Here is a 21,511-nt window from a genome sequence, read left to right as displayed (position 1 = left end):
TAAAACCTCAGAATTCAGGTTAAATTGCCTTGTTGGCACTTTGTGATAAATAAGTGGGTTTTGGGTTGCAATTTGGGCACTCGGTCTCAAAAAGGTTCGCTATCACCGCCATAATACAATAAAGACCGGTATAACACACACAATAAATAATGCAGTAAAACTGAATTAGACAACGAGAGGACAATGAAATAAAGATACGATTATACACCCAAAGAACATTGCAGTAAGGTGAGGGATGGGGAGAAAAAAAACTTTACGATTTTCACCATTTAAAACTACAGTCCTATGCCAAATATTAAAAGCATCCTCCTTCACAATTCCATTTTATCACATCCTTATAGCCCCCTGAAAGGCTATTCCCCTTTCAGTTAAGGCTCTTCCCTATTTGGAATACTGTGGGGCAGCTCTCCACAGTCGATGGCCAATGGTCCCCAAACAACTAAGGGAACGGAGAGAATAGATATGTTAGCACTTGACAAGTATATCACTTTTTGGCAGTCTGCCTTGCTTAAGCATTCAGTACAGCAGGATTTTTTTTCAAAGATCTTGATGTGCTGAATTTGTTCAAGAGCATTTGGGAAGTCACTTCCTGCGGTTAACAAAACCTGATACTAATCCTATATGTACATAGTCTAGCTGTGGATACTCACGGGGTGGGGGGGTGGGGGATGCACTCTCCATGTGCTCAGAGACATTATCTTCCATAATTATAGCTTAATATCTACCAGAACTGGCATTCTTGGCCATGGTCAAGCTCCAATCAAGCACTGATCAGTGTTCCACAGATATCACAAAGATTGAGGAGGAGATAACCCACGAGCACGTGTTTTCAACCGGGTGTCAGATAAAACGCTCTAGGGTAACCAACAAGCTTCACTGACCTAGAGAATCAGTGGAGAACTCCTTATGAACCAAAGTCAATCATGTTGGAGATTATCTGCTCTTCTTAGCAGCTGAAAAAGCAAAGAACCAAACCTATAAATAAGAGGGGTGGCAGATACCAAGGGCAAACCTTCCAGCGCCATCTGTGCCCTCGTATAGAGGATGCAAAGAACCACTTATCTATTTTGGCTGTTGTCCAGCCTTCGTTCGGTTGCATGGAAAGGGTCAGCAAATCCTCTCCAGGAAGAGGAATGCTAAGAATGTTTGATGGGGGCTTAAACAATGGAGAAAAATAATGCAACTTGCACTCTCTTAAACACACACACTCACACACCCCATGAAACACAAGGGAACACTCCAGTCTCCAAGTTCTTTGCTGGTATTCTTGCAGAAAAGCTGTGTGTGTTTCAGAGGCGTAGCTAGGGAAAATGGAGCCCGGTACAAAATCTGAGTTTTGCTCCCCCCATGTTTGTTTGTGTTTTTTGTATTTTTAAGTTTTTTTTCAGTTTTCGGCCTGCAGGGAGCGCAGTTTTTAGGCTAGCAACACAAACATTTCAGGGTATCTTTAGGAGACTCTCCTGATGATAGCAGCCAGGTTTGGTGAAGTTTGGTTCAGGGGGTCCAAAATTATGGACCCTCAAAGGTGTAGCCCCCATCCCCCATTGTTTCGAATGGGAGCTAATAGGAGATGGGGGCTACACCTTTGAGAATCCATAACTTTGGACCCCCCGTGAACCAAACTTCACCAAATCATAAGGATAGACTCCTAAAGATACCTTGAAATTTTGGTGCTGCTAGCCTAAAAACTGCACCCCCTGCAGGCCACAAAATTAAAAACATTAAAAATACAAAAAATAAACCTGAAATTTTTGCTGCCCCCCCCCCCCCGGGCGCGAGCCCTGTGCGACGCAGCCCCCCTGGCCCCCTTGTAGCTATGCCTCTGGTGTCTCTCTCTCTGTGTATACTGCCAAGTTGCAACTGACTTATGGCAACCCCAGCGAGGGGCTTCCAAGGCAAGTGAGAAGCAGGGGTGGTTTGCCAATGCCTTCCTCTGCAAAGCCTTCCTTTGAGATTTCCCATCCAAGTACCGATTCTGCTTAGCTTCTGATGGGACTATGCCCGTGGTGGTGAACCTTTGGCACTCCAGATGTTATGGACTACAATTCCCATCAGCCCCTGCCAGCATGGCCAATTGGCCATGCTGGCAGGGGCTGGTGGTCCCCACCCCCCCCCCCCCCCACCCCCCCCCCCCCCCACCCCCCCCCCCCCCCACCCCCCCCCCCCCCCACCCCCCCCCCCCCCCACCCCCCCCCCCCCCCACCCCCCCCCCCCCCCACCCCCCCCCCCCCCCACCCCCCCCCCCCCCCACCCCCCCCCCCCCCCACCCCCCCCCCCCCCCACCCCCCCCCCCCCCCACCCCCCCCCCCCCCCACCCCCCCCCCCCCCCACCCCCCCCCCCCCCCACCCCCCCCCCCCCCCACCCCCCCCCCCCCCCACCCCCCCCCCCCCCCACCCCCCCCCCCCCCCACCCCCCCCCCCCCCCACCCCCCCCCCCCCCCACCCCCCCCCCCCCCCACCCCCCCCCCCCCCCACCCCCCCCCCCCCCCACCCCCCCCCCCCCCCACCCCCCCCCCCCCCCACCCCCCCCCCCCCCCACCCCCCCCCCCCCCCACCCCCCCCCCCCCCCACCCCCCCCCCCCCCCACCCCCCCCCCCCCCCACCCCCCCCCCCCCCCACCCCCCCCCCCCCCCACCCCCCCCCCCCCCCACCCCCCCCCCCCCCCACCCCCCCCCCCCCCCACCCCCCCCCCCCCCCACCCCCCCCCCCCCCCACCCCCCCCCCCCCCCACCCCCCCCCCCCCCCACCCCCCCCCCCCCCCACCCCCCCCCCCCCCCACCCCCCCCCCCCCCCACCCCCCCCCCCCCCCACCCCCCCCCCCCCCCACCCCCCCCCCCCCCCACCCCCCCCCCCCCCCACCCCCCCCCCCCCCCACCCCCCCCCCCCCCCACCCCCCCCCCCCCCCACCCCCCCCCCCCCCCACCCCCCCCCCCCCCCACCCCCCCCCCCCCCCACCCCCCCCCCCCCCCACCCCCCCCCCCCCCCACCCCCCCCCCCCCCCACCCCCCCCCCCCCCCACCCCCCCCCCCCCCCACCCCCCCCCCCCCCCACCCCCCCCCCCCCCCACCCCCCCCCCCCCCCACCCCCCCCCCCCCCCACCCCCCCCCCCCCCCACCCCCCCCCCCCCCCACCCCCCCCCCCCCCCACCCCCCCCCCCCCCCACCCCCCCCCCCCCCCACCCCCCCCCCCCCCCACCCCCCCCCCCCCCCACCCCCCCCCCCCCCCACCCCCCCCCCCCCCCACCCCCCCCCCCCCCCACCCCCCCCCCCCCCCACCCCCCCCCCCCCCCACCCCCCCCCCCCCCCACCCCCCCCCCCCCCCACCCCCCCCCCCCCCCACCCCCCCCCCCCCCCACCCCCCCCCCCCCCCACCCCCCCCCCCCCCCACCCCCCCCCCCCCCCACCCCCCCCCCCCCCCACCCCCCCCCCCCCCCACCCCCCCCCCCCCCCACCCCCCCCCCCCCCCACCCCCCCCCCCCCCCACCCCCCCCCCCCCCCACCCCCCCCCCCCCCCACCCCCCCCCCCCCCCACCCCCCCCCCCCCCCACCCCCCCCCCCCCCCACCCCCCCCCCCCCCCACCCCCCCCCCCCCCCACCCCCCCCCCCCCCCACCCCCCCCCCCCCCCACCCCCCCCCCCCCCCACCCCCCCCCCCCCCCACCCCCCCCCCCCCCCACCCCCCCCCCCCCCCACCCCCCCCCCCCCCCACCCCCCCCCCCCCCCACCCCCCCCCCCCCCCACCCCCCCCCCCCCCCACCCCCCCCCCCCCCCACCCCCCCCCCCCCCCACCCCCCCCCCCCCCCACCCCCCCCCCCCCCCACCCCCCCCCCCCCCCACCCCCCCCCCCCCCCACCCCCCCCCCCCCCCACCCCCCCCCCCCCCCACCCCCCCCCCCCCCCACCCCCCCCCCCCCCCACCCCCCCCCCCCCCCACCCCCCCCCCCCCCCACCCCCCCCCCCCCCCACCCCCCCCCCCCCCCACCCCCCCCCCCCCCCACCCCCCCCCCCCCCCACCCCCCCCCCCCCCCACCCCCCCCCCCCCCCACCCCCCCCCCCCCCCACCCCCCCCCCCCCCCACCCCCCCCCCCCCCCACCCCCCCCCCCCCCCACCCCCCCCCCCCCCCACCCCCCCCCCCCCCCACCCCCCCCCCCCCCCACCCCCCCCCCCCCCCACCCCCCCCCCCCCCCACCCCCCCCCCCCCCCACCCCCCCCCCCCCCCACCCCCCCCCCCCCCCACCCCCCCCCCCCCCCACCCCCCCCCCCCCCCACCCCCCCCCCCCCCCACCCCCCCCCCCCCCCACCCCCCCCCCCCCCCACCCCCCCCCCCCCCCACCCCCCCCCCCCCCCACCCCCCCCCCCCCCCACCCCCCCCCCCCCCCACCCCCCCCCCCCCCCACCCCCCCCCCCCCCCACCCCCCCCCCCCCCCACCCCCCCCCCCCCCCACCCCCCCCCCCCCCCACCCCCCCCCCCCCCCACCCCCCCCCCCCCCCACCCCCCCCCCCCCCCACCCCCCCCCCCCCCCACCCCCCCCCCCCCCCACCCCCCCCCCCCCCCACCCCCCCCCCCCCCCACCCCCCCCCCCCCCCACCCCCCCCCCCCCCCACCCCCCCCCCCCCCCACCCCCCCCCCCCCCCACCCCCCCCCCCCCCCACCCCCCCCCCCCCCCACCCCCCCCCCCCCCCACCCCCCCCCCCCCCCACCCCCCCCCCCCCCCACCCCCCCCCCCCCCCACCCCCCCCCCCCCCCACCCCCCCCCCCCCCCACCCCCCCCCCCCCCCACCCCCCCCCCCCCCCACCCCCCCCCCCCCCCACCCCCCCCCCCCCCCACCCCCCCCCCCCCCCACCCCCCCCCCCCCCCACCCCCCCCCCCCCCCACCCCCCCCCCCCCCCACCCCCCCCCCCCCCCACCCCCCCCCCCCCCCACCCCCCCCCCCCCCCACCCCCCCCCCCCCCCACCCCCCCCCCCCCCCACCCCCCCCCCCCCCCACCCCCCCCCCCCCCCACCCCCCCCCCCCCCCACCCCCCCCCCCCCCCACCCCCCCCCCCCCCCACCCCCCCCCCCCCCCACCCCCCCCCCCCCCCACCCCCCCCCCCCCCCACCCCCCCCCCCCCCCACCCCCCCCCCCCCCCACCCCCCCCCCCCCCCACCCCCCCCCCCCCCCACCCCCCCCCCCCCCCACCCCCCCCCCCCCCCACCCCCCCCCCCCCCCACCCCCCCCCCCCCCCACCCCCCCCCCCCCCCACCCCCCCCCCCCCCCACCCCCCCCCCCCCCCACCCCCCCCCCCCCCCACCCCCCCCCCCCCCCACCCCCCCCCCCCCCCACCCCCCCCCCCCCCCACCCCCCCCCCCCCCCACCCCCCCCCCCCCCCACCCCCCCCCCCCCCCACCCCCCCCCCCCCCCACCCCCCCCCCCCCCCACCCCCCCCCCCCCCCACCCCCCCCCCCCCCCACCCCCCCCCCCCCCCACCCCCCCCCCCCCCCACCCCCCCCCCCCCCCACCCCCCCCCCCCCCCACCCCCCCCCCCCCCCACCCCCCCCCCCCCCCACCCCCCCCCCCCCCCACCCCCCCCCCCCCCCACCCCCCCCCCCCCCCACCCCCCCCCCCCCCCACCCCCCCCCCCCCCCACCCCCCCCCCCCCCCACCCCCCCCCCCCCCCACCCCCCCCCCCCCCCACCCCCCCCCCCCCCCACCCCCCCCCCCCCCCACCCCCCCCCCCCCCCACCCCCCCCCCCCCCCACCCCCCCCCCCCCCCACCCCCCCCCCCCCCCACCCCCCCCCCCCCCCACCCCCCCCCCCCCCCACCCCCCCCCCCCCCCACCCCCCCCCCCCCCCACCCCCCCCCCCCCCCACCCCCCCCCCCCCCCACCCCCCCCCCCCCCCACCCCCCCCCCCCCCCACCCCCCCCCCCCCCCACCCCCCCCCCCCCCCACCCCCCCCCCCCCCCACCCCCCCCCCCCCCCACCCCCCCCCCCCCCCACCCCCCCCCCCCCCCACCCCCCCCCCCCCCCACCCCCCCCCCCCCCCACCCCCCCCCCCCCCCACCCCCCCCCCCCCCCACCCCCCCCCCCCCCCACCCCCCCCCCCCCCCACCCCCCCCCCCCCCCACCCCCCCCCCCCCCCACCCCCCCCCCCCCCCACCCCCCCCCCCCCCCACCCCCCCCCCCCCCCACCCCCCCCCCCCCCCACCCCCCCCCCCCCCCACCCCCCCCCCCCCCCACCCCCCCCCCCCCCCACCCCCCCCCCCCCCCACCCCCCCCCCCCCCCACCCCCCCCCCCCCCCACCCCCCCCCCCCCCCACCCCCCCCCCCCCCCACCCCCCCCCCCCCCCACCCCCCCCCCCCCCCACCCCCCCCCCCCCCCACCCCCCCCCCCCCCCACCCCCCCCCCCCCCCACCCCCCCCCCCCCCCACCCCCCCCCCCCCCCACCCCCCCCCCCCCCCACCCCCCCCCCCCCCCACCCCCCCCCCCCCCCACCCCCCCCCCCCCCCACCCCCCCCCCCCCCCACCCCCCCCCCCCCCCACCCCCCCCCCCCCCCACCCCCCCCCCCCCCCACCCCCCCCCCCCCCCACCCCCCCCCCCCCCCACCCCCCCCCCCCCCCACCCCCCCCCCCCCCCACCCCCCCCCCCCCCCACCCCCCCCCCCCCCCACCCCCCCCCCCCCCCACCCCCCCCCCCCCCCACCCCCCCCCCCCCCCACCCCCCCCCCCCCCCACCCCCCCCCCCCCCCACCCCCCCCCCCCCCCACCCCCCCCCCCCCCCACCCCCCCCCCCCCCCACCCCCCCCCCCCCCCACCCCCCCCCCCCCCCACCCCCCCCCCCCCCCACCCCCCCCCCCCCCCACCCCCCCCCCCCCCCACCCCCCCCCCCCCCCACCCCCCCCCCCCCCCACCCCCCCCCCCCCCCACCCCCCCCCCCCCCCACCCCCCCCCCCCCCCACCCCCCCCCCCCCCCACCCCCCCCCCCCCCCACCCCCCCCCCCCCCCACCCCCCCCCCCCCCCACCCCCCCCCCCCCCCACCCCCCCCCCCCCCCACCCCCCCCCCCCCCCACCCCCCCCCCCCCCCACCCCCCCCCCCCCCCACCCCCCCCCCCCCCCACCTCAGATTAGCCTGTACACTCCCACACACGCCAGCTGGGTGACCTTGGGTTGGTCACAGCTTCTCGGAGCTCTCTCAGCCCCAGAATTAGAGGGCGTTGCTACGTTTCTCCTCCCGGAAGCAAAGATTACAATCCACTTTAGCTCTGTGGCAACCTGTGGTTGGCTATGGATTCATCTCAGGAAAACTGAGACCCCACCCCCCACCCCCAAATCCAACCATGATCACAATGCACTGGTCAAATGTATCCGCATTCATATTTGGAAAGTGATCAGAATTTGACCTTTCAGGATGCAGAAGGCAAAAAACAAAAACAAAAATCAGGATCAATCAGAGAAAACAGCACACTCAAGAAAGAATAAAATATACCAGCTAGATTATTAGTGAAATCCCTAGCAGTGGGAAGAGAACCTATAAGGAGAAAGATGAATAGCCTCTTAGGACAATGGTAAGCAACACATTAAACGCAGACTTGGAACATACCAACAGCAAATCAAAGATTGCATTTCCTCTTGAGAAATATTATAAATATTTAGGGATGGGCAGAGGAGAATGTGGAGGGAGGGAGAGTGTGTGTCCACCTTTGCACCCTGCAAATAATGTATTTAAAACATCATAAGAATGGAATTGAAAAGATAATAAACACACACTGCTGGGTCAAGGGAAATATCACCACCATCAGCATCTTCCACCAGCCTTGATAGCAGCTCAATCATGACGGGGAAGCTGTGCCTTATAAATAACTCCATAGCAGCAGCAGCCGCCAAGGAAATATTCCTGATCACACATTTCACACGTTCCCGCCCCAGAGGGAAGGACACAATGGGCACATGTTTTAATTATAACAACCAGGGAATTAGGCAGAGGCTGTGGACTTGGCAGGCACATTTGCAAAGCAAATTCAGAAGACAAAACCTCTGAGCAAAATATGCAATCATGCTTATTATGATGATGATGATGATGATGATGATGTTATTATTATGTTATTATTATTTATTTATTAAATTTAATAGACCGCCCTACCCCCGAAGGGCTCAGGGCAGTTCCCAAAAACAATCAACATTTGAATACAACAGATAGTTTCAGTTAAAACAATAAATAAATTAAACATTGAAACACTAGCCGCAGTCAAGTTATCAAGTTTGAATGGCGGGGAGGGATTTACCACCAGAGCATCCCCCTCTTACTACACTGGGAATCTGTACACATGTTGCTATATAAGGAGAAAACATTAGAATAGGCACAGGCACGCAGGAGCCAGGAACTCACCAGCTGACAGGCTGCGGGCTGAGCTGCCGGTGCAAAGCCACGGAGAAGCCAAAAAAGCTGCCGTTGTCTCCGTACTTGAGGATGGTTTCGGTCACGTCTAAATTGAAGGCTGCGCTCTCCCGGAGGCAGAGGCTGAGGCAGCAGAGGCAGCAGAAGAGAGCCCCGGGCATGCTTGGCAGCGCGCGGTTGAGCACAAAGGTTGGCAACGGCGGCGACAATGATTCTCACGCGCCTTCCTTTGGGTGGATTCGATCCCTTGTCTGACTCTGCAGCACCCCCTCTGTGCCAAGCAGTTTGGGACTGTGGAAATCCTCCGGCCCCCTGGCTTCACATCTCGTGCCTCTCCCCCACTCCCTCCTCCTCGCTCGCTTGCTTTTTCCCTTCTGTCTTGCAGCTAGGAGGAGCACGGCTTCCATATGGCAAACACGCCCCCTTCCTCACAACATAGTGCGGCATCTGATGGAGAAACCCAGGAACGGACGCAGGTGGGGGATGCCCCAGAGTCCCGAATCCACGTCTTGCCTCCCACATGGGTTCTCAGGGGGCACTTTCGCACATGCAGAATAACGCACTTTCAATCCACTTTCAATGCACTTTGCAGCTGGATTTTACTGTGTGGAATGGCAAAATCCACTTGCAAACAATTGTGAAAGTGGATTGAAAGTGCATTATTCTGCATGTGAGAAAGAAAGAAAGAAAGAAAGAAAGAAAGAAGAGTTTGGATTTATATCCCCCCTTTCTCTCCTGTAGGAGACTCAAAGGGGCTGACAATCTCCTTGCCCTTCCCCCCTCACAACAAACACCCTGTGAGGTAGGTGGGGCTGAGAGAGCTCCGAGAAGCTGTGACTAGCCCAAGGTCACCCAGCTGGCGTGTGTGGGAGTGTACAGGCTAATCTGAATTCCCCAGATAAGCCTCCACAGCTCAGGTGGCAGAGCGGAGAATCAAACCCGGTTCCTCCAGATTAGATACACGAGCTCTTAACCTCCTATGCCACTGCTGCTCCAGAAAGAAAGAAAGAAAGAAAGAAAGAAAGAAAGAAAGAAAGAAAGAAAGAAAGAAAGAAAGAAAGAAAGAAAGAAAGAAAGAAAGAAAGAAAGAAACACTGTAATACAAGATCCCATAAGAACAATGCTTCTAATCCAATATTACAGCAACAGATATGCAATATATTGTCGAAGGCTTTCACGGCCGGATTCAACTGGTTGTTGTGGGTTTTCTGGGCTGTGTGGCCGTGGTCTTGTAGATCTTGTTCCTAATGTTTCGCCTGCATCTGTGGTTGGCATCTTCAAAGGTGTATCACAGAGGGAAGTCTGTAGGCTCTGTGATACCCACAGCCTGTGTGTCTGTAGAAGTCTGTAGACTTCTCTCTGTGATACACAAAGCCCCGGCCCGCCTCCCCACCCCCTCATGCTGCTGTCTGAGGAGGATGCCAGAGCAGCCCTGCGGCAGCCCAGACTTTTGAGGTTCATGGCAGTGGGGTTCCAGGAAGTGCGGCCACCAGCACGTCTGCCCCCTCTGCCAGATAATTGCCCCAGGGAGGGCAAATGCATCAATGCACGTTTGCACCATTTCCAGAAACCCTTTTACCCACCCACACTTTGGATGGGGCTATGAGGAACTTAAAAACTCTTTGTTAGTATATGTCTGAATATGGGCTGTATGTTACACATGTGATACACAGCCTGGAAAACCAACAACAACCAGATATGCAATAGTTTTTAAGAAGTAGTTCAGAGAAGGGTTTCCAAGGTATATAGTTTATTTGGCACCACTGTCACTTCTGGTAAAACAGGTTTTTGAAGGAACACAAAGACCTGTTAATCGAAGATGAAAGGGATGATGGCCCTAATCCAGATGGCCCAATCTAGCCTGATCCCATCAGGTCTCAGAAATGAAACAGGATTGGCCCTGGGTAGTACTAGGATGAAAGACCACCAAGGATTACCAGAGTTTCTGTGCAGAGGAAGGCAATGGCAAACTACCTCTGTTAATCTCTCGCTTTGAAAACCCTATGGAGTTACCATAAATTGCAGTGCAGCAGATCTCAGATTTTTTGCACTGGCTGCACAAAGGACCATTTGATTTGGTCAGGAAAGAAAAAAACTTGTAGCAATGTGGCATACTGGTTAGTGCACTGGATCACAACAGATCAAATTGAAATCACTTTGCATCAGCGTCTTCTAACCCACTGGGCTGTTGTGAAGATAAAACAGCACATTATTCTCTTGCAACATGGATCTGAAACAGACATTAATTTCATTCATGGCTAACATTGCTGCTTTATTCCATCCTTAATTTTCTTCTGGAGCACCAGGCACTGGACAATTACACAGAGAACGCTTACCTTGGGAGTCTTCTCTACGTAGTGGGCTTGCAGAGGGTTCTCCTCACGTTCCTCTGCATGCACATGAGGAGGCAGCCCAGTGCCTGCCCAGCAGCTGCTTGCTGAAAATTGGTTTCTCTTTTTGCTGCTTACTTAATTCTTGTCAGGCAACAGACTTTGAATCACCCAAACATTCTCCTCCATGTCCTTCCTAACACATACACTTTCTCTCTCTCTCACTGCTGCACAAGAGAGAGACTTGTTTGTAAAATAGAAGGTTGTCTGAAAGAAAAATTTAAAATGTCCTCCCGGTCATTGGAGAGGGCAGAAGCAGAGCAGGGGAGGTGGGGTGGAGCCAGAAAGAGACCCTGCTTGGCCATTCCTTTGCAAACTCCAACTCCCTGTTATTACTATATCCGGTCACAAATCTGCAATGGAGACATAGGGAGACAAATGTCCCCAGGTGCACCCTTGGGGGGGGGGGACACAAGAAGTGCAGGTCCGTTTGTGGTTTTTTGAATTTTTAGTGTTTTTTGCGTTTATGACCTGCAGGGGGCGCGGTTTTTAGGCGCAGCACCAAAATTTCAGAGCTTTTTCAGGAGACACTCCTGATGTTACCACCCAGGTTTGGTGAAGTTTGGTTCAGGGGGTCCAAAGTTATGGACTCCCAAAGGGGGTGCCCCATCCCCCATTGTTTCCAATGGGAGCTAATAGGAGATGGGGGGCTACACCTTTGAGGGTCCATAACTTTGGACCCTCTGAACTAAATTTCAGAAACCCTAGGCTCCTAGGTAATATCCTCTCCGAAGATACTCTGAAATTTTGGTGCTGCTATCTTAATAATTGCACCCCTGACAGCAGGCATCCCCCAAATTCCCCCAGATTCTCCTTTTAAATCCTTCGGCATAGATTTAAAGGGAGAATGTGAGGTCCCCAGTTTAAACATTAAAAGTGATGCTGTTTCAGGGTGGGGGAGAACCCACCCCAAAACAGCATCACTTTCAATGTTGTTTAAACTGGGGACCCCAGATTCTCCCTTTAAGGTGGATTTAAAAGGAGAATCTGGGCTCCCTAGTTTAAACACCATTGAAAATAATGCTGTTTGGGGGTGGATTCCAGCATCACTTGTTTAAACTAGGGAGCCCAGATTCTCCTTTTAAATCAATCTTAAAGGAAGAATCTGGGGTCCCCAGTTTAAATAACATTGAAAGTGATGCTGTTTCCCCCAATTGGGGGGACTAGATACAACACCATAAAATGTTTTCACAGCAGTAATAAAACATTTTGAAAGCATTTTGAAAATGTTTTCAAAAAAATTATTTCTGCTGTGTGGCATGGTCTATTGCTGTGTTCAGATTTGTGAGTTGGGGCATGTTCTATACTGTGATGGTGACTTTGAAATAACCTGGTGTAAAAAATCATTGTTTGGTCACGGTGGGGGAGGGTGGCTGCCCATGATGGAGGGGGCCCCCTAGCAAAACTCAGATTTTGTCCCCGGGCTCCATTTCCCCTAGATACGCCTCTGACTATATTGATGTATCAATATAAGCACTTAGAGAAGTAGGAAGTTGTCGGCAACAGGGAGGAGGGCATGCAAAGCAGCACAAAGGAGTGAGGGCAGCTGAGACTAGGCAGGCTGGTTGTGGGTGGAGGGAAGAATTCCGGGGCCAAGCTGTGCCCACCGGCAAATCTTCCCACTCTGGCTGCAAAGCAAAATTAAATTTGTGCTAGAAGTGAACTTGCTTGTCGCAGGCAGAATAAAAAGTGAAAGCAGGGCTTGAGGAAATACATCCATACAAGAGATTTTGCAGTGACGCACATTTGCCTCCATCATGCAGCAGATCAGCCACTAAGACGTATTCAGCCATGGGTCTGCTCGTAGTCCCACGTTCACGATACCTGTTGAGAAAGTCTGACCAGAAGTAGATGTCTCCTTTCCCAACAACCAGAATGATTGACATGGATGGGGCAGTATGTCTTTCCTGCCACACAGGAAGAAAGCTGAACCTCACACAAAATATGGTAGTGAGGTTTTAGAACACGGAATCAGTTTGACAGCAAAGATCTTCTCTAGCCTTCGTCGATACAGGGAAAAGTCTGAAAAAAGACATAAATTAAAAAGGGCTGTACTGTCAGTCAAACAGGATTAGAAGAGTAACGGAAGAGGAGTTTGGGGTTACACCCCCCACCCCTACCCCTTTCTCTCCTGTAAGGAGACTCAAGGTGACTTACAAACTCCTTTCCCTTCCTCTCCCTACAACAGACACCTTGCGAGATAGGTGGGGCTGAAGGAGTTCTGAGAGAACTGGGACTGGCTCAAGGTTACCCAGCAGGAACATAGAAACAGGGGTGGGGGGGGGGAATACAGTTATGCTGCTTAAGAACACAAACACACACACTTCGATACTACTAATTTACTCAGTGAACTGAAAAGTGAAAATAAGTGCACTACTGTCTAAAACAGCTATGAACCTACATAAACACAAAAAAGTCACAAAAAATACAAACCACAAACGATATACATATACAGAAAATACAACTGCATACGTAGGAACAATTATGATCCGGGAATTCTTTTTGTGTTTACTGTGTAATGAAACACAGATTGAATTTAAAGATAAAGCCCTTTACTGTCAATATACATGAGGACATAGTGATCACAGTGGGGGGGAACACCTTCTTTAGGAGAGCAAAAATATCCAGAATAAGGCATTCTAGACCGCCATTCGTGATGAGACGTTTTCATGAGCTCTTCCTCAGTAGAATGCTGTGACCATTCGAGTCCTGTATTCAGTGCTTTAGTAACTGATGAAAGTTGCGTTGATGTGGTACTGAATTACCAAATTGCAGAGAATTACAACTGTACCTAATAGCCGCAGCATTCACGGCACAGAATTCCCAGATCATAATTGTTCCAAGGTATACAATTGTATTTTCTGTACATGTACATTGTTAATGGTTTGTATTTTTTGTAATTTTTTTGTATTTATGTATGTTCATAGCTGTTTTAGACAGTAGTGCACTTATTTTCACTTTCCAATCCTCTTAGTAAATTAGTAGCAAGTATCAAAGTTTGTCTTCTTAAGCAGCAGGACTGGCGGTATTTGTCGTTTATTGTTAATTGCTATTCAGTATGTTTAAGTCCTATTTATAGTGTGTAACGAAAAAATCCAGTTCACCAAATAAGACTCCACTACTCATTTGGAGGAGTGGGGAATCAAACCTGGTTCGCCAGATTAGAGTCCACTGTTCCCAACCACTACACCACACTAGGCTCTCTTGTCCCTTAATTCATTAGCCTCCTGTCCAAGAATTCACAGTCCTTTTCTTGCCTGTTTTGCCCCCAACTAATCCATGTCTTCCCATTTTCAAAGTATTCTGAAAACATACAACTTTTGCATCCACATTTCCGATATGTTCCGTTCACTGAACCAGTGGTAGACTACCAGAGAGGATCCCGGGGGTGCACTCACGCTTTGGTATGCGACTCTGTAAGGTCCCGCGTAGGGGCAGAAAATTCCGCAGGGACTTCTGCTGATTTTTCTCCACAAACCCCTGCACCTTACTGCAAATCGATGAAAACCAAGGCAAATTTTCACAGAAAAAATCGATGAAAACCGAAGGCAATGAAAACCGAGGTTCCCCTGTACTCAGCTCTGCAAAAGCTGCCAGCAGGGACCTTCTTTAAATGGGATACCTGGGGCAAGCAAAATCCCAGTTGCCTGTTAATCCAAGTTTCTAACATTTGGTGCTAAGGCAAGACTTTCTTGAGCAATGTGCCAACGACCAGCTTCTATATCTTTCTCATTTAATCCCCAACACTAACTGGCCTGACGAACTCTAGCTGAAACCAGATCATAGTGGGGTGTCTAGCCACTCAAGAGCAGCCGACACTGAGGAGAGAGTTAATTCAAACCCCCGCTGCGAGCTACACACAGGACCAGCGACCGTCACATTTTCCAGTGCATGGCGGCTATTTTTAAACTGCTGTGAAAGTTTTCAAAGACACTGAAGTGCTGGCAGCGTCCCCTGCATCCTTGGGAATCCGGCTCGTTTGCAGGATATAGCAATTGTGAAAAGAGCACAAAGCGTCACCGAGTCTTGGATGGACTCCTGTCCCTTGGGGATTCCTGGTCTGGTTTTAGCAAGACTGACCTTTGGCCAACTCAAGTTTGCAGCTTTACTGGGCAGAAGGTGAAGATCTATCACTTAGGGAGCCCATAACCATTTTGGTGTTCTGCTTCTGTATCAGTTTTTCACACACTTGGCTGTTTCCCAGCTTTTTTTGCTATAGCTGATCTCCGCTGTTGTAAGCAGGGCATAACCATTGCTGGGAAATGGATGCTTTATTCCAAATTCTGGGAACTGACCCAATTCCTTCTGAAGACCCCCAGGGAATATTTTTTTTTAAATCCAGCAGCCCACAATTTTACACACACATCCCTGAATAGATGGTACATGCTATATCTAGCTGCTAGTTTCGAAGCAAAGATTCCAGCCTGCATGCCCTTCTCGTTTGTTAATGTCTTGAAAATACATCACTGGGAGGAGGTCAAGGGTCATCTTAAACCATAGCTTAGCCTTAGACCAGGGGTCTGCAAGCTGTGGCTCTCCAGACGTTCATGGACTACAATTCCCATTTGGCCATGCTGGCAGGGGCTGATGGGAATTGTAGTCCATGAACATCTGCAGAGCCACAGGTTGCAAACCCCACTATGGCAACAGGCTCCAATCTACGAACAGGAATCTGGGGTTAGAAAGGGATACAGAGATTTAAGAGCCTAATAATCTTTAAACAATAGGATCTGCAACAGAGTTTGCTTAAACAATTGGGATGGCTGGATGGGATGGACTGGCAGCAATGAGCAATGAGATCTCCCCAATGAGCAATGAGATCTCCCCTTTCAGCCATTTTGCTTGATCTATTTCCAGCTTATAATGTCATGCCTAGTCAGGCAGGTGTTTCAGCATACATATAACACAGCGGTTTATGTTTCAGAGTGTCTGTGAATGTGACAAAGCAGCCATGTGAAGGAAGACTAGTGCAGGAACATACCCTCAGACCACCTGGTTTCATATTAAACTAGCATAGGAACTACAGTCCTCATTGATTCATTAAATTGGACTCCTCTCTTCACTCCAATGGGAACCCAAAGCAGATTGCATCGTGCCCTTCCCGTATAAACTGGATTACACTAAACCTCATTCCTTCTTGCCTGGACCATGCCATTCCCCTGCTTGGCTTGGTCAAGATCTCAAATGTGAACCAGCCGTCTGGTTTTGCTCTTGCCGGCATCTTCGTGAGATCCATGCCTGCGGAAAGCACCGGTTAACATCTGAATGACCTACAATACAGGGCACTTTCACACATGCAGGGCACTTTCAATCCACATTCAATGCACTTTGCAACTGGATTTTACTGTGCGGAATAGCAAAATTCACTTGCAAATAATTGTGAAAGTAGATTGAACCAGGGGGCATCCATTGAAAATGCTGGGGGGAAGAATTAGGACTAATAAAAGGAAACACTTCTTCACGCAACGTGTGATTGGTGTTTGGAATATGCTGCCACAGGAGGTGGTGATGGCCACTTACCTGGATAGCTTTAAAAGGGGCTTGGACAGGTTTATGGAGGAGAAGTCGATTTATGGCTACCAATCGTGATCCTCTTTGATCTGAGGTTGCAAATGCCTTAACAGTCCAGGTGCTCGGGAGCAACAGCCGCAGAAGGCCATTGCTTTCACATCCTGCCTGTGAGCTCCCAAAGGCACCTGGCGGGCCACTGGGAGTAGCTGAGTGCTGGACTAGATGGACTCTGGTCTGATCCAGCTGGCTTGTTCTTATGTTCTTATGTTCTTATTGAAAGTGCATTATTCTGCATTTAATGTATTTTATCCTTATTTTATTTACCTTAAGATGGTCTGTGAACAGAATAAAAATTGACTTGGCTCCAGGGGAGGGTTTTCCATTCCGCCTGTTTTAAAAGTAGTATGGATAAATATAACATCTCAGGAACTTGATAAGTTTCAAGCTAGATTCTTTTTTTATATATATAATTTTTTTATTGTATAGAGTATGTATACATTTGTTACATTTAATATTTTTCTTCCATCTATACATTTTTTCCATTTTCTCCCCCCTCCCCCCTTCTTTCTATTAATTATTTCATGCAAGCAGTAGGAGGTTCATTCTTCTTATTCTCTTATTCCATGGCTCTTCGTTAAATCCGGCATCTTCAATCCATTTTTCAAACACTGTCCATGATGTCTTCTATTTTTTCTTTCCATAAAATATTTTTTGTCAGTCTCTCAAATATCTCTAGCTGTATTTGTTCCCATATATATTCCAACCATCTTGAAACTGTCCATTTTTTATTATCTTTCCAGCCAACATGCCAACTTTGGCGTGTGCTGCATCTAATCATTATTTTATACATTGGTTTAGAAGGCTTCCTATTCACTCTAATATCGTCTATTATCCCCACAATTAATAATTCTTTATTTACATCAATTTTTACTTTTACCAATAGTTCTACATATTTTAAAATATTCTCCCAAAACTTTTTCACTACTTTGCATTCTATCCACATATGTATATAATATGCTCCTCTTTCTCCACAATGCCAACACTTTGGACTTAATCCTTTAATCATATAGGCTAGCTGTATTGGGGTTCTATACCATTTAAGTATAACCTTTCTTTCTAGTTCCACATATTTTTCAGTCTTTATCTTCTTCATACTGTCCATTATTCTTTCTATTTTTTCTTCTTCTAAGAAATTATCTTTTTCCCATTTTTGTTTCAACGTTCTTATCATAAATTCTTTATCCTCTACCATGTACTTGTAAACTACTCCTATAACCTTCCCTTTCATTGTTTCATGGAGTCTTAGCCATTGATTCATTATACATTCACCTTTTATTCTATATTTCCTTAATTTTTCCCATAACCCTCTTATTGCCAGCCAATTCTCTCTCCCCCCCAATTCTATTAGGTTTTGTAATTCAAGCTAGATTCTTGAGAGCAATTTTAAATGTACCAAATTGTGTTTCAAATGCCGTACTTCTATTAGAAACTGGTGAACGCGCCTTCACTAAGAGCACGGTTTGTAACATTGAGCCTCTGGCTTAAGATAATGATCTTTTCTAGGGGCTCAGGCCTTTCATTCTATCTAGCCCAGGACGACTACTCCAGTAAATGGATGAAGAAGATTGCCTGGAAATGGCTTCCATTGGCTCCTCTTCATCTCTCCTTGCTCTTATGGATAATGATGTAGCTCTTAAGTCAATTGACCAGAGACTACGGGACACTGCATTTGCAGAGCTTTGGTCTTGCTCTCATTCCGTTTGCTCTCCAGCTATATCTCATATAAATTATTAGATCCCTTTTGTATCTGCTAACTATCGGAGTGCATTGATGGTACTGCATTATAGAAGGTTATTCACGAAGGCAAGGTTAAATGTTTTTCCTTCTGAAAAGCTCAGTGGGAGGTTAACTGGCATTCCTTATTCTTTTAGAACAGGGGGGGTCCATCTCTGACACCCCAGATGTTCATGAAGAAGAAGAAGAGTTTAGATTTATATCCCCCCCTTTCTCTCCTGCAGGAGACTCAAAGGGGCTGACAATCTCCTTGCCCTTCCCCCCTCACAACAAACACCCTGTGAGGTAGGTGGGGCTGAGAGAGCTCCGAGAAGCTGTGACTAGCCCAAGGTCACCCAGCTGGCGTGTGTGGGAGTGTACAGGCTAATCTGATTTCCCCAGATAAGCCTCCACAGCTCAGGCGGCAGAGCGGGGAATCAAACCCGGTTCCTCCAGATTAGATACATGAGCTCTTAACCTCCTACGCCACTGCTGGACTACAATTCCTATCAGTCCATGGCCAATGGCCATGCTGGCAGGGACTGGTGGGAATCGTACATCTGGGGCACCAGAGTTGGACACCCCTGATATAGACCAATGAATGATTATGCGGAACTCTGAAAGCAACAGCACATGCAGATATTCCTCCTTCTACAAACTGCAGAGGCTGATGGGAATCATAGTCCATGAACATCTGGGGTGCCAGAGTTGGACACCCCTACTTTAGAGTATGTTCTCGCAATGCTCAGGATGTTGAAACTGTGAGGCATATCCTCTTATGTCAATATTATCAGCGTGAGCGGCAGCAGAAGATTTTTCCACTTCTGTTAAGATAGATCAGATTATTTTTGTATTCAATATTTGTTGGGAGATAAAAAATCCTCGTGTGAAATTGGAGGTGGCAACATTTTTGGCAGAAGTTTTTAGATTTAAAAATCAGACAACCCCCAAATCTGTATTTTAACATGAAAACTGTATGTAAACTTAAAGAACAATAACTATTTTAGATGGTAAGACTGGCTTATTTGGGAACTTATTTGTATACTAGCGGTACCCGGCCACGCGTTGCTGTGGCTGAGTGTGGTGAAATGGAAATGAAAGAAAATTAAGCCTGTGTTAATGGAGCCCTTCCTTTTCTCACAGTGAGAATCGATCTGTTGATCCCTGTGATTGTGCTCCCCCTCCCCAACAGATGGCCATTAAGGCTCCGTGTAAGGAAAGACTGCGCCATCCTCTGAGGAGAAGAGCCCTTACTTCTGAAGGTGTGTCTGATGGCTAGGTGAATTGTCTTTTCTCATAATTTCAATCCATTACTGTGCTTCCTAGTCTCTGACAGATGTAAATGTTGTACCTGGATACAGAGGGAGAGGTAGAAGAAGGCAGTTGGCATCCTGTTGCACAATTGCTTCCAAGTGGGTTTTGGAATTCTGTATGGTAAAATGCAGTTGGGTAGTGTATCAAAAGTGGCTTGAAAGCGCACGTCCTGTCGTGTAAATGGCATTATGCAGAGGCAGAAGAAGGCAGTTGGTGACACATAGCCAAAGTGATCTTCTGGCACCATGAGCTGGAGGGCAGAGATGGGGGTAAGTGAGATGGGGGAGGGAGAGAGGCATGGCTTTGGGCCATGTGTGTGGGGGGGCTGTTTTTGTATGACTGGCCAACGTTGGGGGGAGAGTACATTATTCTTTGGCTCAAGTAGGCATGGGGGAGGGCGAGGGGATTCCGTTGGAGATCTAAAGGCTGCCGTAAAAATCACCCGCCCCTTCACGCCGTTGCAGAGGAGGTGGGGCTGAGAGAGTTCTGGGAGAGCTGTGGCTGGCCCAAGGTCACCAAACAGACTTTGTGTGGAGGAGCGGGGAATCGAACCCAGTTCACCAGATAAGAGTCGGCTGCTCATGTGGAGGAGTGGGGAATCGAACCCAGTTCTCCAGATCAGAGTCCAGCTGCTTTTAACCACTACACCATGCCAGCTCAATGAGGTAGCAGAGAACGAAGGTGGTGAACCTTAGGTGGGGATTACATTTTTTTTCAAAGTTCCCCATATATTCACCATTCCCTAAAAGTAGAAACTCAATGAAGCACGTGAAAGGCTAGGCTAGAACATTTTCCCACAGATGTGGGGTTTTTTTTAATTTGCAAGGAGCTTTTGCATGAAAAACATAACCATCTCTTCCCCCACTGTCAGAAAGGAAAAGCCCGTTCTACCAACATAGTCTTTCCCTTCTGATTCTGGCTGCACATACTGGGCAAACGTTTGTAGCCTTAAAAAGACAAACTTCGTGCTCCCTGAGAATTGCAGTGTTTGGTGTGGGAAGCCACATTACAGCATGAATGGAAGGGGATTATCCATTAGCTGAGTCTAAACACTCGGCTTGGAATGAACAAAAGGCGTTATATAAATGGAAGTTATTACCTCCAGACGAGAGGAAGCGTGCATGTCCTTCTTGGAATGGATACAGGGGTTTCTTCCAAAACAGGCCAAAGTACGTTCTCTCTCTCTCCCTCTAAGTCATGTTTGGGGTGGGGTGGGGTGGGGTGGGGGGAGTGGCTTTCTGTAACAACTAAGAGTGGGGCTTTCCCCAACAACTAAAAAAAACCATTAGAATCCAACAAGTGTAAAGTATTCTTTGTTTAGATTATTCAATTTGGCTCTGAAATCCTTTCTTGGACCTGACAAAATCTCGATCCCTCAATCTCTGATCATGCCATTTTGTTTCCTTCTTTGAGAGGCTTCCAAAACCGTTTGATCCGTTTTCAAGAGATTAGGATGAGGGAGTTTTGCAGCCAAGATAGCAGCCAGATGTAAGAGCTTCTTTTTGTACTTCACGACTGCTTTGGGGGGTACAGTGCATCAGTCCCCCTGTTTCAAGAGACACTAGGAGGAGTAGGGCTAGAAATATATGCAGAAGAAATGGGTCCTGGCAGAGGCAGTTGTGGCTCACTGGCTTCCTGGCAAAGGAAAAGGGGTGGATAGACAAGGAGAAAGAGGAATCATCCAGTGAGCCACACCTACAATGTGAATTCCATTAACAGCCACACCACTTAAAGTATCCCCTAGTTATTCCACACAGCTGTTATCAACCAATGGAACATGCACAGTAAAAGATAAATGGCCCAATTGAAACACTGGAGAGATTTCTCCTTTTCAAGCGACCAAGCTATCTGCAAAGCCATGATACCTTTCCTCCATGGTCAGAAAATTTCACTAGAACAGTGAGGAGGAAGAGGAGGAGGAGGAGGAGGAGTTTGGATTTAGGAGACTCAAAGGGGCTTACAAACTCCTTTCCCTTCCCCCCTCACAACAAACACCCTGTGAGGTGGGTGGGGCTGAGAGAGCTCCAAAGAGCTGTGACTAGCCCAAGGTCACCCAGCTGGCGTGTGTGGGAGTGCACAGGTTAACCTAGTTCCCCAGATAAGCTTCCACAGCTCAAGTGGCAGAGCAGGGAATCAAACCCAGTTCC

At 56.1% G+C, this 21,511-nt stretch overlaps 1 protein-coding gene across 1 annotated transcript in view; it reads right to left on the bottom strand.

Moving 5' to 3' along the window:
- Nucleotides 1-8,701, bottom strand: part of ITGA7 (integrin subunit alpha 7) — a 94,640-nt gene extending 85,939 nt beyond the window's left edge. Inside the window, exon 1 of the mRNA XM_048487607.1 lies at nt 8,368-8,701. Coding sequence (XP_048343564.1) covers nt 8,368-8,537 — 170 coding nt within the window. The 5' untranslated portion in view covers nt 8,538-8,701. The remainder of the gene's footprint in view (nt 1-8,367) is intronic.
- Between the last annotated feature and the right edge of the window lie 12,810 nt (nt 8,702-21,511).

This window comes from Sphaerodactylus townsendi, linkage group LG03, assembly GCF_021028975.2.
Source record: "Sphaerodactylus townsendi isolate TG3544 linkage group LG03, MPM_Stown_v2.3, whole genome shotgun sequence".
NCBI classification, from domain to species: Eukaryota; Metazoa; Chordata; class Lepidosauria; order Squamata; family Sphaerodactylidae; genus Sphaerodactylus; species Sphaerodactylus townsendi.
This window is presented reverse-complemented; position numbering and strand designations above follow the sequence as displayed.